General features: G+C 42.7%; 1 protein-coding gene across 2 annotated transcripts in view; it reads right to left on the reverse strand.

Annotated features, from left to right (window-relative positions):
• Nucleotides 1–1,788: 1,788 nt before the first annotated feature.
• The window catches only part of CCDC47 (coiled-coil domain containing 47), a 44,649-nt gene continuing 31,907 nt past the window's right edge, over nt 1,789–14,530 (reverse strand). For both annotated transcript variants that reach the window (XM_073607604.1, XM_073607605.1), the window contains exons 10-13: nt 14,074–14,132; nt 13,867–13,976; nt 10,251–10,418; nt 1,789–9,920 (exon numbers count right to left, since the gene is read on the reverse strand). In XM_073607604.1, coding sequence (XP_073463705.1) covers nt 9,840–9,920; nt 10,251–10,418; nt 13,867–13,976; nt 14,074–14,132 — 418 coding nt within the window. In that variant the 3' untranslated portion in view covers nt 1,789–9,839. The remainder of the gene's footprint in view (nt 9,921–10,250; nt 10,419–13,866; nt 13,977–14,073; nt 14,133–14,530) is intronic.

Consider the following 14,530-nt stretch of genomic DNA (forward strand, 5'->3'; position numbering starts at 1 on the left):
TATACACCATCATAATAGTTAATACTGTGGTAAAAAAAGGTACCTGAATATAGTGGAGAGGAAGCCTGTGGCATGTAGTGTCCTCCTGAACCTGGGGCGGAACGCACACTGTGTTGGGACGCAGTCCTATTTGTGTGCCCGTCCCGTCCGTCGTCGTCCAATCGGCAGCCGCCGACGTGACGTCATCCGGACCGGCCAAGTGCTCGCCGTGCGCATGCGCCCCGACCGACCGGAAGGGCCGTCAATCCAGACGGCGCCTCCAGTGGGAGGGCGGCGCACGCCCACCGCGAGCTGCATCCGCCGGCTAAAATAGCCAGCCGATGCGCGCGCCACATCAGAAGAAACCGATGCGGCGCTGGGCGGCCGCATAGCAATCGAGAATGCACCACCAGGTGACGCTGACACAAACCCGCACCTATAGAGCTCGGCACACAAAAGAACTCATATGCATGTACATTAAAGAGGGTTTTCAAACACATATTTATATACCGTAAAGCAATACAGAAATTTCTATTATTGCATGTAAATACCTCCATATTTATATTATTGATATATTTACTATATACAGAAGTATATGTGGATCTCAAATCTAATCTCTATATTTCTAAGTGGACCTAAAAACCACGTAGGTCCACCTGGATTCTCCTCAGAACCTGTGCCTCTAGCTTATAGCCCAGTGGTCATCACAAAAAAGATTTATAGGACTGCGATTCGTTAATGCCGGGGGCCCGAGTCACATTCAACCGCTCTATCCACAAAGTTTCCTGCCTTAAAATTTGTTTGTCCCAGTCGCCACCCCGGGGGCTTCTTGGGATAACCGCAAGGGCAAGAAAGGAGACCACCGAGGTGTCGAATCTATGGTAAAGGTCCAAGTGTCTACTAACAGATGTGATCATTTTTCCTCCTCCAGAATAATAAACGTGGTCCTTAATACGTGAACGGAAATGTCAGATAGTTTTTCCGACGTAGAAGGCTTGACACTCGCATGTCATAAGGTAGGTATAGGTTAAGGCCACCAAAAATCTTACTTGGGTCACAAATCTATCTTATTGCTATTTAAATACTATCTGTAACTATGTTGTGCACGCCCCCATAGCAGTCCTTTAGCACCGCCCGGGTTTTGACGCCCACTACCGCCCTATTTGAGCAAGTACACAATTGTCCTTTTTGTACAAAGTATGTGGCGCCATTGTAGACGCCTGTTTTTTACTTGTGTATATATATACTAACCAGTATTGTAATGTTATATACTTTGATAGTTACTACAAACATTGTTATCGCTCTTGAGGAAGCGTAGTCCATACGCGAAACATGTCGAGCATCAAACAATTTCAACATGTGAATTGATCATGGAATTGCTATCTAGCCACCTCTTCGGACGGATCCATATTTGAAGCTATTCTTCATATGTCCGGAGAATCTTATATTGTAGATGGTGTTGTATAGCAACTATTTAAGCATAGGCATATGTTGCGTTTTTTTAACAATATTTTTGTCTTTTGTTATGTGTCTTTTGATATCAAATAAAATAAGAAGTTTTATCTACAATTTTGTGGTGCCTAAAAAGTCCATAAGTCCCTTCTCTTTTCCTTTTTTGGTATCAGCCTAGACATAGTCACTTACCTGGAGCTTAAGGGATTTTTTTTTTTTAAACAAGCTAATGCTGCTGTATATTGTGTTATTCCCGGTATTTCTGCGGACTTGTAAAAATACAGAAAGGTCTACTATGACAGTATTGTTGATAAAAGATTAACCAACCTATAGTCCACGCAAGAACCACACAGGCAGTTATATGTATTACATCAGTTTTATTGTTCATTTGACAGGTAAAAATCAGAATGGCAGAACAGCTGCAATGCTTCCGTGGCGATCACATGACCATGTACAGGGAAGAATAAATCGCACACAGCATTCCAATCACGCTAATATTAAAAATGTACAATAACCAGAACATTCTGTCTGCATCCACTTCTATATGAAAGCAGCAATTGAAGGTGGGGTTCCTGAGTATCCAGATGTCTGATCACTTCACCTTTATTGCTAACAATCTGCACTCTAGTAACAACCAAAACCTGTGCATTGATCGGCCGACTGATAGGAGCATTCAGGAATAGAAATAGGTGGAGGGATTTGGCATCCCCCCAAACGTAATAGGAAGCGTCTCACTGGTGGAGACTGCTCTGGCTTAGAACCAGGCTGACTTATAGGCTTTGTTCAGCTTGTAGGCACCAAGATCAGTGTGAACTGTAAGCTTTTGTAAAATACTTGCAAAGCTTTCAAGTCAGCATCGTGTACCCTTTAGGTCCATTTTTTGAATTTGTAAAACAAACAGTACATAACTTTTATTGAAGGTGATAACAGGCTTTAAAAAAACATCATGTAGTGCTGAAAGCCTTCAAGCAGTTTTGTTCTGGACAGGCCATTCACTCTCCCGAGGGGAATATGTGGAAAGTAGGTATCTGGTCGGGTTGGAGGGTTGGTCTTTCATGAAACTCCTCTCTGCTGTTTAAAGGGGTTCTTAAAGCTGGAGGTATTTCCTGGGCGGGCCTCCCAATCATGTGCTCACTCTGACTGGCCCTCACAGTTGTCAAGTGATTGGGAGCCTGTCTTACCAGCTCTGGGTCGCAAACAGTGACAGCCCAATCACAGTCCTGGGGGCCTCAAAATTGAGCGTGGTCCCAGCACAGAACAGTAACACTAGTCGTATCCATATATGTGGTAGCACGGCAATTAAACCCACTGCCATGCAGCCACAGATGGGTAAGGCCAGCAGGAAAAGATTAAAGTGACAGCCAGCACTCAAGTTAACCGGCCATAAGTTGGTTCGAATGCTGAACCAGCTGAGATTCGAACCATGTATAGGCAGACAATCAACTTGGGTACAACCAGCCTGTCGGATCTTACAGGGCGATTATCGCTAGCCGGTACAGCCGCTATCAATAATCACTGTCTGCTCCCGGAGGTGATAGCCATTCCCGCCGGGAGAATACAATGACTCGGCAGGAGGGAATCCCGTCAACACTGTGTACCCGTGGTTGCATTAAAGAAATATGCACCGTGTATGGGCTTCTTATGTGTCGTCATCCCTACCCTTGAGCTGAAGGGTGCTTTATTAGTGTTAACAAGAATGGCTGGACACTAGATGAAAGCTTACTCATCAGAAAAAGCTATGTGAAGGTCCTAGGTCAGGGTTTCTCAACTCCTGTCCACAAGGCACCCCAACAGGTCATGTTTTCACGATTTCTCTCTGATGAAACGGCTGTGGTAATTACCAAGGCAGTGAAACTGATCAAATCACCTGTGCAAAATAATGGAAAGCCTGAAAACATGGACGTGTTGGGGCGCCTTGAGGACTGGAGTTGCGAAACCCTGTCCTAGGTTATATGGCTTTGCAGCTCCCTGAATGCCCCTGAAATTCAACAGTAGAGGACAGGTATGAATAGGAGTTGAAAACACCTATATGCTGGCTTGTGCCATAAATTCAGTCATGTTTTCATCATCTGACAGTTTTGCGTTTTCATGACGCCGAAAGCATAGCAGACACGATTGTTTTCAGGGATGGCAATCTAAGGTTTCTTCATCATGCTCCACCAGCCACAAGACTATTAGTTAAATCCACCTGAGAGCTGACCTCTACAGCAAAAGTAGTACTGCATACAGTCAACACTTCTACCTCATACCGTCATATGGGAGTCTAATATCATAAGGGGGTAAAAATTAGCAAATTTAACATCAGAATCATCAAAGACATGGCCTTAGGATAAAAAAAAGTCTCACTGATCCCCTGTTGTTCTGACTCAGAAGTGATAAACTAGGGCCAATTTTTACAATCGCATGAGGATCTCAGCTGAAGGGTAGACAGGCATGTTACATGAAAAGTAGGATCACTCAAATGGTTGTGACTGGGCAGGATAAAGGGAGACTGTGTTTTGCCTTGTAGGGTTCACTTAATACCCACCCAACCTGCTACTTATGTTTCCCTTGTTTTCTCTACTGCTGTCCTGTTCGCTTGTCAGAGAAGCGAAAGGGAGCTTAGAACTCTCTTCTTTGACTCATGTGCAGTACCGAGTGCCTGAGTGGCCAATTGCTGACCTGAGTACCATAACACAGGAATGGATCCTTACCTTAATCCTGTGTAGGGTTGCACAGATACCCTTTTTTTTTATTGGCGAGTACAAGTACCGATACATTCGGTCAAGTACTCGCCGAGTACCGATACTTTGCGATGCGATTTGCATCCATACAAAATGAATGGGCGCAAATTGCACTGCACTGTACTTTGAAGAGGAATGCGGCACAATTCCTTTCCAAATTTTATTCCGTTTCTCCACCACTCCTATGTGAAACCAGGCTTGTCATAGTGATTTTGAGCCGAGTTCACACAGGAACGGGAAAGCCCCCCTGCATGACTGGTTCCACCAGCTCTGGCTCTCATCCGATTGTGGACATATGCAGCTGCTCCTGCCTATCCCATGGCTTTTTTTTACTCCAGTCTCCAGCGGTTCGAGCCATCCATTGGACCCCCACCTTATCCTCTACCCAGTCCCGTGCTGTACCAGATTTCTGACAGCGGGGGATCGGCAAAGCCGCTTCACCGATCTGGGGATTTGAAATCCCACGGCCTTCTCTACTTTCCTGACAGTGCAGGCTAGACCGCTTCTGATTGGTCAGCGTCGTCCATATGACGATGCTGCCCAATTAGAATCCCTGTAGTCCATACTGTCAATACTAGAAGGGGATGGTTCAAATGGCGGGGGGGAGAGAGAGAAAATCACACACATTTCGGACAGGAATCACATTGCATTCCCGTTTAAATGGCATGCAATTATTTGCAGTGGGATTTGCACCCATGCATTTTGCATGGACGCAAATTGTACCACAAAGTATTGTTATCGGGAGCATTTTTTTTTTTACGAGTACTCGTGACAATACTTGGTATTGGTGCATCCCTAGTCCTGTGTAATCTTTTACTGGACCAAATTGAAGCTTAAACAAAGCCCTGGGGAAACACATGAGTTGTCAAGCTAACAGAAGCCAGCTATAAAGGAGCAGGGGGCCAAAGTACAAGTTCACTTTAAGACCAGACGATCGACCGCTTTAATTTTACGCTCCTGTGATCACATAATCTTTACATTCATCCTTGAGAATTATAGCAACAAATCACAAGTATTAAATTACATTAACTTAAAAACTGAGCCCAAAATTAGACCCTTCAACAGCCCAACCACCAGCTGTCTTAGCTTGTCATATAAAAACACACAGATAGATTTCTGTTGCTCTTTATATTGGAAGTCTTAGTTTATCTGCCCGTGCCCAACAATGGCACTGTTCATAAAAGCTCCACTGCATTGCAACAGAGATGCTATACTGGCATTCACCAGCAGGGGGAGCTGCAGGGCATACGCATCATCAGTGTCCTGTGCAACAAGAAGTCAGTGATAATTGAGAAGCGTAGCCCTGATTTATACAAACAAAATATGAAAATCACCTAAGTACTGGCCAGTATATTAGAAATATTAGCTTAAAGACTTGGCTTCATATAGATCATGGCCTACAACTTTAAAATTAATCTTTTTTTGCATAGCTTCTGATATTATGCTTTTCTTCATTAGTGTTACTTGGTAATATTTTCGTCTTTATCCATTGAACATGATTATATCCATGGGAGACTTGTAGCTAATGGAGGGGGTGTACTAAATACTTGCTACACTGATGCGTAGCACAGTGTGATGGGACCACTTTAAAAAAGGAGACAGGTTATTGGTCCTACTGAGACCAAGAAGCTTAGATTACAGCATAAAACCCACGGACTACTGGCGTGTTACTCCAGAAGGGGCATACCCCTTGGGATAACAAGTTGCATTGTTAATAGTTTTGAGTCCAAGAATCATGGGCCCCAGATGCAAGTGGCAGGGGAACTTTAAAGAAAAACTCTACTGAAGAAAACATAGAAACCGCTAATGGTGGCTTCTCCAGCCGCCTGTCATGTTGATCCTTTGACTACAACATCTTCTAGAGGGAAAAATGTAAATCAGGAGTTCTGCTTTAGGGCTGAACAAACTTGCTGCATGCTTATTCTGGATTTAAGGTCCAAAAGTCAAGCAACAAGCAGTATCATTGGCAGCCTCCATCCATCATTCAATTTACTTTAAAGTAGAACTAAAAGGCAAAACTTTTTTTTTTTTTTTCAGTTTAAATAGAGTAAGGGAGGGTTATAACCCCTGTCAGGTATGTGTTTGCCATTTGTGTCCCGTTGGGGAGATTTCCCTTCACTTTCTATCCAATAACTCAAACAAGAAGTGGGAGGAAATCGCTTCAAAGTGAGGAAACCTATGGCGTTCTAACCCCTCTCCACTCTGTACAAAACTAAAAAAAAATAAAATAAATAAAATTGTCTTTAGTTATACTATAAAGAGGCAAGAAAATTGATCGTTTCTTTGTATGCCTGTTTTAGTGGTGGAGGTAGGTGTTTTGATGCCTTCACAGCACTGATGTCCTGCACAGAAGAATCACCATCAGAAAAACCACGCAGAAACCATTCAGAAAAAAACAGGTCTTAGGTTATTGTATTCATTACATTTTGTTTCTGTAGCTCCATCTTCTCCTTCCCATCTCCTGAAAAAAACAGTGCCTGTCTCACTGCTAAATGTTCAATTCAGAGACATAAAACAGGATATTTGGGCTCACCGTAAAATCCTTTTCTTGGCGTGCATTGAGGAACGCTTTTCATCTCTACAGGTTATACTGGTTGCCTACAATAAGACTGGACACTGGCAAACCAAAAAAAAAAATAAATAAAAAAAAAAAAATGTAGGCCAGCCCAGCATTACCCCTCCTATTACCAGTATGCCTCAGTTTTGTAGCAGGCAGTGCCAAGAGCATGATCAGAAAACACAATGGGATAGGACCCTTGTCCCTCAATGGGCTTCAAGAAAAGGATTTTAAAGTGAGTACAAAAATCCTTCTCTGTTTCTCATCCATTGAGGGATACAGGAAATCTTAAACTTCTATATGTCCAAAAGCAATCCAACTGAAGAGTGGGTAAAACAGCAAACAAATGCTAACAGGCCCAAGAACAAAACAGAGAGCGGAGGGCACCCTGCGGATCAAACAGATGCCTATAAAAAAAACTTTGCCCCACGAAGATGGCATCAGAAGACGACCCTCAACATTCACCTTGTAAACCATGTTAACAGAGGACCAGGTGGCAGACTTGCAAATCTGGGAAAGAGTAGACTAATGGCAAAAACAATATATAAAAAAAAAAAAAAAAAAAAAAAAAAAAAAAAGGAGGGTAGCAAAAATAGTTTAGTCTTTCTCACAATAGACCTAAAGGCCCACCCTCAGCTGGCCTACATTCATTTTTATTTGTCAGTGTTCAATCCTGCAGTAGGCAGCAATGTAACCTGAATGTGAACGACTTCCTTTGTCCCTCAATGGAGCAAAAGAAATATAGTTTAGGTGTGGAATTTTATTGCTTTACATTAAATAGCCATTTAATATCTGAAAGGGTTATTTTTGAACGACTTTTTCAAAAGTTTCCTTTTCTTTCTCTCCTCAGCGATATCAAATGAACATTCCCTGTTATCACCACCCTGAAGCTAGAGGTATTTTAGGAAGCAAGAACCTTTACAAATAACACTCAAAAAAAAAATCAAAGTTATAAAATGTGTGCCATAGGCATATCCAATGTGCATGGTAATGCTATCAATGCTTTGAAAAATCTATTTCTCAATTGAAATAAAAAAAAAAGAAAAATAATAATAATAAAGAAAGCGATGCATGGTAATGAGAATACGGCATGCTCTTGTGAATTGAACTTTACATCAGTTACAAGGACCATTGTCTCCATTAGACATTAGTAATTCAAGCACACGGCATCTCTACTGCCCCCCCTTCTGGTGGACACCCTACCAATAATACTACCTTTATTTTGTTTTATACAGCTTTCAGAAATATTTTTGCAATAACTTAAATACTTTTATATTATATCTATAAAATTCGGGATGGGAGCTGAAGAAGGGAGAGCATAGATAAGTATTAAAAACAGAATTTCCTGAATCCCTTCTATAGTGCAGGGTAGCAGAAAAGCCAATAATGGGGTTCTTAAACAGGTACTGGTATTTTGGAGCAGCGATGAGCTGTAACCTTTATAAAAACAGCCTGAAATCAATCATAATATTGATTGCTAACCATTACAGCATTGAACTCCTGTTTCCACTATTATTTTATCGCCACTTTGTGTCATAGTGATGTCACAGGTACCATGTGAACAAGCAGACAGTTTCTTTAAAGCAGAAGTAAACCCATCCATTTAACAGTTTAAAAAAACAGTTACATTTCCGGAACGTGCGGGAATGTAACTGTCACATTGGTTGTGTTCTCACCCAAACTGTTAAACCATTGAATGGCTGGTGTCATAACTGATCACATGTGCAGCATAACGGCAGTTGAAGATTAAACAGAGGTCAAGATGGCAGCTTCCTTGGCTGAAACTGATAGGAGGGTTTACTTCCACTGTAAGAGAACTTAATGTGAAGACAAATAGTTAAAGCCCTAGTCCAACCAAAGCAGGGAAGAGTTAGAACCACTGTCAAGGTTTATATATGCGGTCAGCATCCCTGTTGAGCTTTGCTCGCCACTTCCTGTTCTAATACACATCACCTGACAGGAAATGTGGTAAAATCCCACACAGTGGGGGCACAGACAGCAATAAAATCCTGATAGAGTTTCAAACTCTATGGCTCGTGTCACACAAGCCAGCAGCCCACTTACATTTTGCTAACAAGCCTGAACCAGCAACATTCTGCAGCGTTCCTATAATAACCATTCATATATGTACAACTTCAATTTGCAGAAACGTCAAACTAGTTCATGCACTACTTTGGTCTGACTTTCATGCAACTTGTGGGCCATAGACTTCAATGTTAACCCTCAAAAGTTGCATAAAAACCTGAATGCTGTGCAAGGCAACAGTTGTCCATTTAACTGATCAAAGACAAAGTTGCATTCAAGTTGCACCCATCCAAAGTTGCGTGAACGATGCACCAAATTTGCACTCCAAAGTGTGAATGGAGCCTAAGTGCAATCCTCACCTTGGGGATTCTGCTGCTGGCATCTGACTAGACGTTACTCTACTAGAGAATGTGTTTAAATGCTGGCTAGGCCCCCACTGGAAGGATTCCCCCTCACTTCCTGGTCTGTGTGACACACCGTCAAATACAAAGGAAGTGAAGGAGAAATCTCCCAAATGGGGACTTACAAAGTTGACAACTTTTCATAAATGATTAAAAAGTGCAAATTTGCACTTTGATTCTCCATCACTTTCTGTCCCACAGAAAAGTGTCAAACGGGACAAATAGGAGGACACGAACGTGCAAGCCATCCAAAATGATAAGAAAACATTTGGCTGGAGGGGGTTGGGCTTTAACTGAGTTCAATGTTGATCAGGGGTCTCAAACTGGCGGCCCTCCAGCTGTTGCGGAACTACAAGTCCCACCATGCCTGTGCCTGACAGAGTTGTGCTTGTAACTGTCAGCCTTGTCTCATGGGACTTGTAATTTCTCAACAGCTGGAGGGCCACCAGTTTGAGACCCCTGATGTAGATTTTCTCTGACACAAGCAGAGAGACACGCTTTATCTGAAAAGCTCTGGGGTCTGCGAGTAATCACATGGGTTATCTGGCAGCATGAATGTGGAAACTCAGGAGGACGCTACCTTTTCTTTAACAAAAGGGATATCGCTGCACTGGAAGGAAGTACAGCTGCTAAATCAGGCTTCTCTGTTCCCCTGCAGGTGAAGGGATAATAAAGGATTGGTTTGACAGCAGCAAAATTCTTTTACATGGCCTTCACTTTGATCTGCTTCATCTTCATTTGTTTCTTTTCTATCTTCTTCTGCTCACGGCGCTGGGCGGCTTCCTGAGAGAGTGGTAAAAAGAACAAAGCGTTAAACTTTCTGTGCCAAAAAAAATGTAAAACTATGCACTGTAAGAGGAAAGCAAGATTATGCATGAATTGTTCTTGCTCCTGCAGTTTGTATCGTATACAATGTGCTAGTGATGGGCTCAGGCGTGTTTGGATCAAACCCAACAAAAAGCCGCCACTGCACACCGCCAATCATAGGCAGTGTGTGCACGTGCAGCTGCGAGTTGGGAAATGCCTCACTGCCTATGATTGGTGGTATGCAGTGACAACTTCCTAGCGGGTTCGATCCAAACACAACTGAGCCCATCATTACAATGTGCTTACTTCCAGCCGACGCTGCTTGTCAGGATCTTCTTCGTTCATGATGCGCTCCTTTTCTGCACGTTTCTTCTCCTCCCGCCGGCTTTGAGCTGCTTCCTGGCGTTGCACGTGTGTTTGCTTCAAGAAGTTTTCTTCCACGCGAGAACGGTTCTTATCAGCTTTCTGTTTGCCCTGCCGTCAACGGGTACAAAACATTTATGAAGGGTAACTGTGCAAAATATAGGGATGAGCAGCACAGATGGCAATTACATGCACAAGTCCAGACAAATGTCTGAAAATATAACTTATGTCTTAAAATGCATATAAAGACAATGGAGGGGAATTAATTCAAAGTGAAACTGACAGACTATGGTGCAGATGCGCAAAGGAACCAATCAGCTTCTATATTCGGTTTTGTCCAGTTCAGCTCTGAAAAAAAAAAGCTAAAGCTGATTGGTTGCCATGCACAGCCGTTCAGAATCTGGCTGCATCAGTCTTTGTAAATTCCCCTCAATATTTTCTTCCTTTAATTAGAGATGGAAATGGTTAAAAACACATCAGGTTTGGAGAAAGAAAAGGTGAAAAAAAGTGGACCTAAAAAGGTAAACCCCCCCCCCCCCCCACCATTTTGGATAGTAAGGGAGTGTTATAACCCATCAGGTTTTTTTTGTCATCTGTGTCCCATTGGAGAGATTTCTCAAAATGGGAAAGTACTCCATATGAATATGTCATGCTAGGTTATTATTTTTTTATTATTAGGTATGTTTTAGTTATTTTTTAGTCATTCTAGTAATTTACTATATTTACTGTGATTATATAATGTACTATGAATGTGTACTCGCGCTTTGTATGTTTTACATATGTTGGTTAGGGTGCCCCCTTAAGTGACTTCTGTGTCTGGGCGTGGACTTCCAAGTCCCATTACATAAATATCATTCTTAAGATGGCTCCCTGAATGGCCTGAAGGCGCACGCATGCTCCGAATGCAAAGCCACCTTCTCCCCGGAAGTGACGTCACCCCCACACGATCAGCGTTCTCCACTGCCCAGATTGAGCTGCCTATACTGGATACCACCAAGCCAGGACTCGCAAAAACGCGGGCACATCGGGATCAACTACGGGGTTTCACATCGCGGGATCACCATGCTTTGCAAAGCGCTGTTTTTTTGCCCCCCTGTGAGTAGCTGACTTTTTATGGTTAAACAGTTTCTGTATATAATCCCCAGAGATTTTCCTTCACTTCCTGTTCAATAGCCAAAACAGGAAGTGAGAAGAAATCCCTCCAATGTGAGGGAATCCCAGAGTGTCACCAAAATGAGTGTCCCCATTGAAAATTTCACCTCTATTAGTGTTCTGATTCCTTTTGCTATCACTTTCAATAATGGTAAACAGGACAAATAGAGAGAGTGAAGCTCCCTAACATGGGCACAGACAGCAAAAAAGCCTGACAGGTGTTCTAATCCTTCTCCACTCTGTCCAAAACTAACAGAAGTTATAGTTATACTTAAACCACTTTCTGCCCAAGGCTATTCTGACATTTCTCACATAAATGTAAAAATAAGCTTTTTATTTTTAACTAGAAAATTATTTAGAACTCCCAAACATTATATATTTTTTTAAGCAGAGGCCCTAGAGACTAAAATGTTGGGAGCTGCAATTTTTTTTTATATGTCACACGGTATTTGCACAGCATTTTTTTTAACGCAATTTTTGTAAAAAAAAAAAGTACACTTTAATGAAATTTAATGCACAAACACAATATAATACCCAATTGGTTGGTAAAATATAAAAGAGGATGTTACCCTGAGTAAATAAACACCCAACATGTTCTGCTTTAAAATTGTGCATGCTCGTGGAATGGCAACAAACTACGGTACTTAAAATTCTCTATAGGCGACACTTTAAAGGGGTTGTAAGCCCTCACTGGTGTTCACCGTAATGCATTCTATGCATTAAGGTGAAAAACCTTTTGGGAGGCAGCTGCCTCCCAGAGCCCCCCTTTTACTTACCTGAACTCCATCGTTCCAGCAGCGGGGACGAGCACAGCAGCTCCAGCCACTGTCTCGGGTCCTCATTGGATAGATTTATAGCAGCAGGACCCATTGGCTCCTGCTGCTGTCAATCAAATCCAGTGACACAGGAGCCGGGGCCGAGTCCTGCTGTCGGTGTCAATGGATGCAGCAGGACTCGGAGCGTGCCCGCACAGGTGACTCTCCATGGGGGCATTTGAGAAGGAGCAGGAGCCAGGAGCACCGCGGGGAAACCATAGAAGAGGAGGATCGGGGGCCACTGTGCAAATCACTGCACAGAGGAGGCAAGTATAAGCACTTTTTTTGTTTTTTAAAACAAATTTTTACAATCACTTTAAAAGCCTTTACAGGTTACCAGTTTAGAGTTACACAGGAGGTCTTGGTGCTAGAATTATTGCTCTCGCTATAACCTTTGCAGCAATACCTCACGTGTGGTGCGAACACAATTTAGATATGCTTGCTCTACCTACCCGCGTTCACCTTTGCGTGCAAGCGGGGGGGTTAAATTTTTTTAAAAATTTTATTTTCACACAGTCTCTTTGAAAGAAATTTGTAGTCACTTTTATTGCTACCCTGTTTCCCCGAAAATAAGACCTAGCGTGATTGTCGGTGATGGCTGCAATATAAGCCCTACTACCCAAATAAGCCCTAGTTAAAGTCCTTGTAGGTCTTATTTTCATGGTAGGGCTTATTTTCAGGGAAACGGGGTAGGGCTTATTTGGGGGGTAGGGCTTATATTGCAGCCATCACTGACAATCACGCTAGGTCTTATTTTCGGGGAAAAAGGGTATCACAAGGGATGAACAACGTGAAAGCATGATAGCAACGTGATAGCATGGGCAGTGAAAGGTTCTTTTTACTGAGAAATCTGGGGTCTTGGTTTGATCAGATGCTTTTAAGGGCAGAGGAGAAATCTGGGGGTCTAATAGACGCCAGATTTCTCAGTAAAAAGAACCTTTCACTGCCCATGCTATCACGTTGCTATCATGCTTTCACGTTGTTCATCCTTTGTGATACCCTGTTTCCCCGAAAATAAGACCTAGCGTGAAAGCAAACCAAGATCGGTTCGATCAGATGCTTTCACAGGCCCGTTTACAGTAGACTGAAACCAGAAAGGACATAATGCTTGTGGCTTCCGGTTTCTTAAACGATAGAGATGATCGGGGGGACATTCCATTCCTCGGTCATTTCTATGGTCAGGCTCCTTGGTGGATCGCATGTAAAATTGACCCAGTGGCTATTTAGCTGCTTAGATCCCTTTTACTTTATTCAGCATCGACTGAAAAGAAAAAAAAAAATAAATCTGGGGTCATGCCTGCAGCCATAGCACAACCACTTCAAATCAGAGGGCGTAGAGGTACGTCTTTTTGAAGGAAGTGGTTAAAGGAGACAGAGCTGAGGATAAGCATCCACATTCTGATGATGCTCAGCAGCAGTCTACAGAGCAGGCAGGAAGTAGCACTGAAATTTTACTACCCTTCCTACAATACACCTAGAATACAGCAGAGGAGTAACTAACAAAGTTATGTATGCATGTAACATTACATTGCTTCCCCAGGCAAAATCGTTCAGAATTGGGACTCAAGTTGATGTAACGTGCATCCACTTACCTCTCTGTTCAAACGGAACTTCCTTACTTTGTCAATGCTGTACAGGATCATGTTCATTAGTGGCAGAAGGGCCTCCATATCTTTAACAGATGCGTTTCCTCCTCCAGGCACTGTCAGGAAGGAAAAAAGTTTACTCCAGTACAGTCTTCCAGCATTATCTGCCTTACAGTGCATGTATAGATCAACCGTCAGCGTCTCGCTACTTACCATTAAATGTAAACAAAAGAGTCTTCTTAGTTTCTGGCAGTTTGAGTGGCTGCCCCTCCCTGTAACATAAAGGATGGTATGAGACCACAGAGCCACAATTTACCATGAGGATCTCTAGAGGATCTAGAGCAGTCTTTTTCAACCTTTTCAACACAGAGGAACCCTTGAAATAGTTCTCCAGTCCCAGGGAACCCCTGCTAAAAATTAGAAATCTACAACTCATGATACATTAGTGTGCTGGTCGGTGGGAAGAATGGTCCTTACACTTGTGGTCATTGGGAAGAATTACCTCCTTACAGATAGCCAAAAAGATCAATGTGTCGGTGGGAACTTATCCTAGAGGCAGAAATGGCTCAATGCTGAAGGAACCCCTAGCAACCTCTGGAGGAACCCTAGGGTTGCCCGGAACCCTGGTTGAGAATCACTGATCTAAAGCCACAGGACTCTTTTTATATAA

The sequence above is a fragment of the Aquarana catesbeiana genome, linkage group LG12 (assembly GCF_042186555.1).
Source record: "Aquarana catesbeiana isolate 2022-GZ linkage group LG12, ASM4218655v1, whole genome shotgun sequence".
Taxonomy (NCBI): Eukaryota; Metazoa; Chordata; class Amphibia; order Anura; family Ranidae; genus Aquarana; species Aquarana catesbeiana.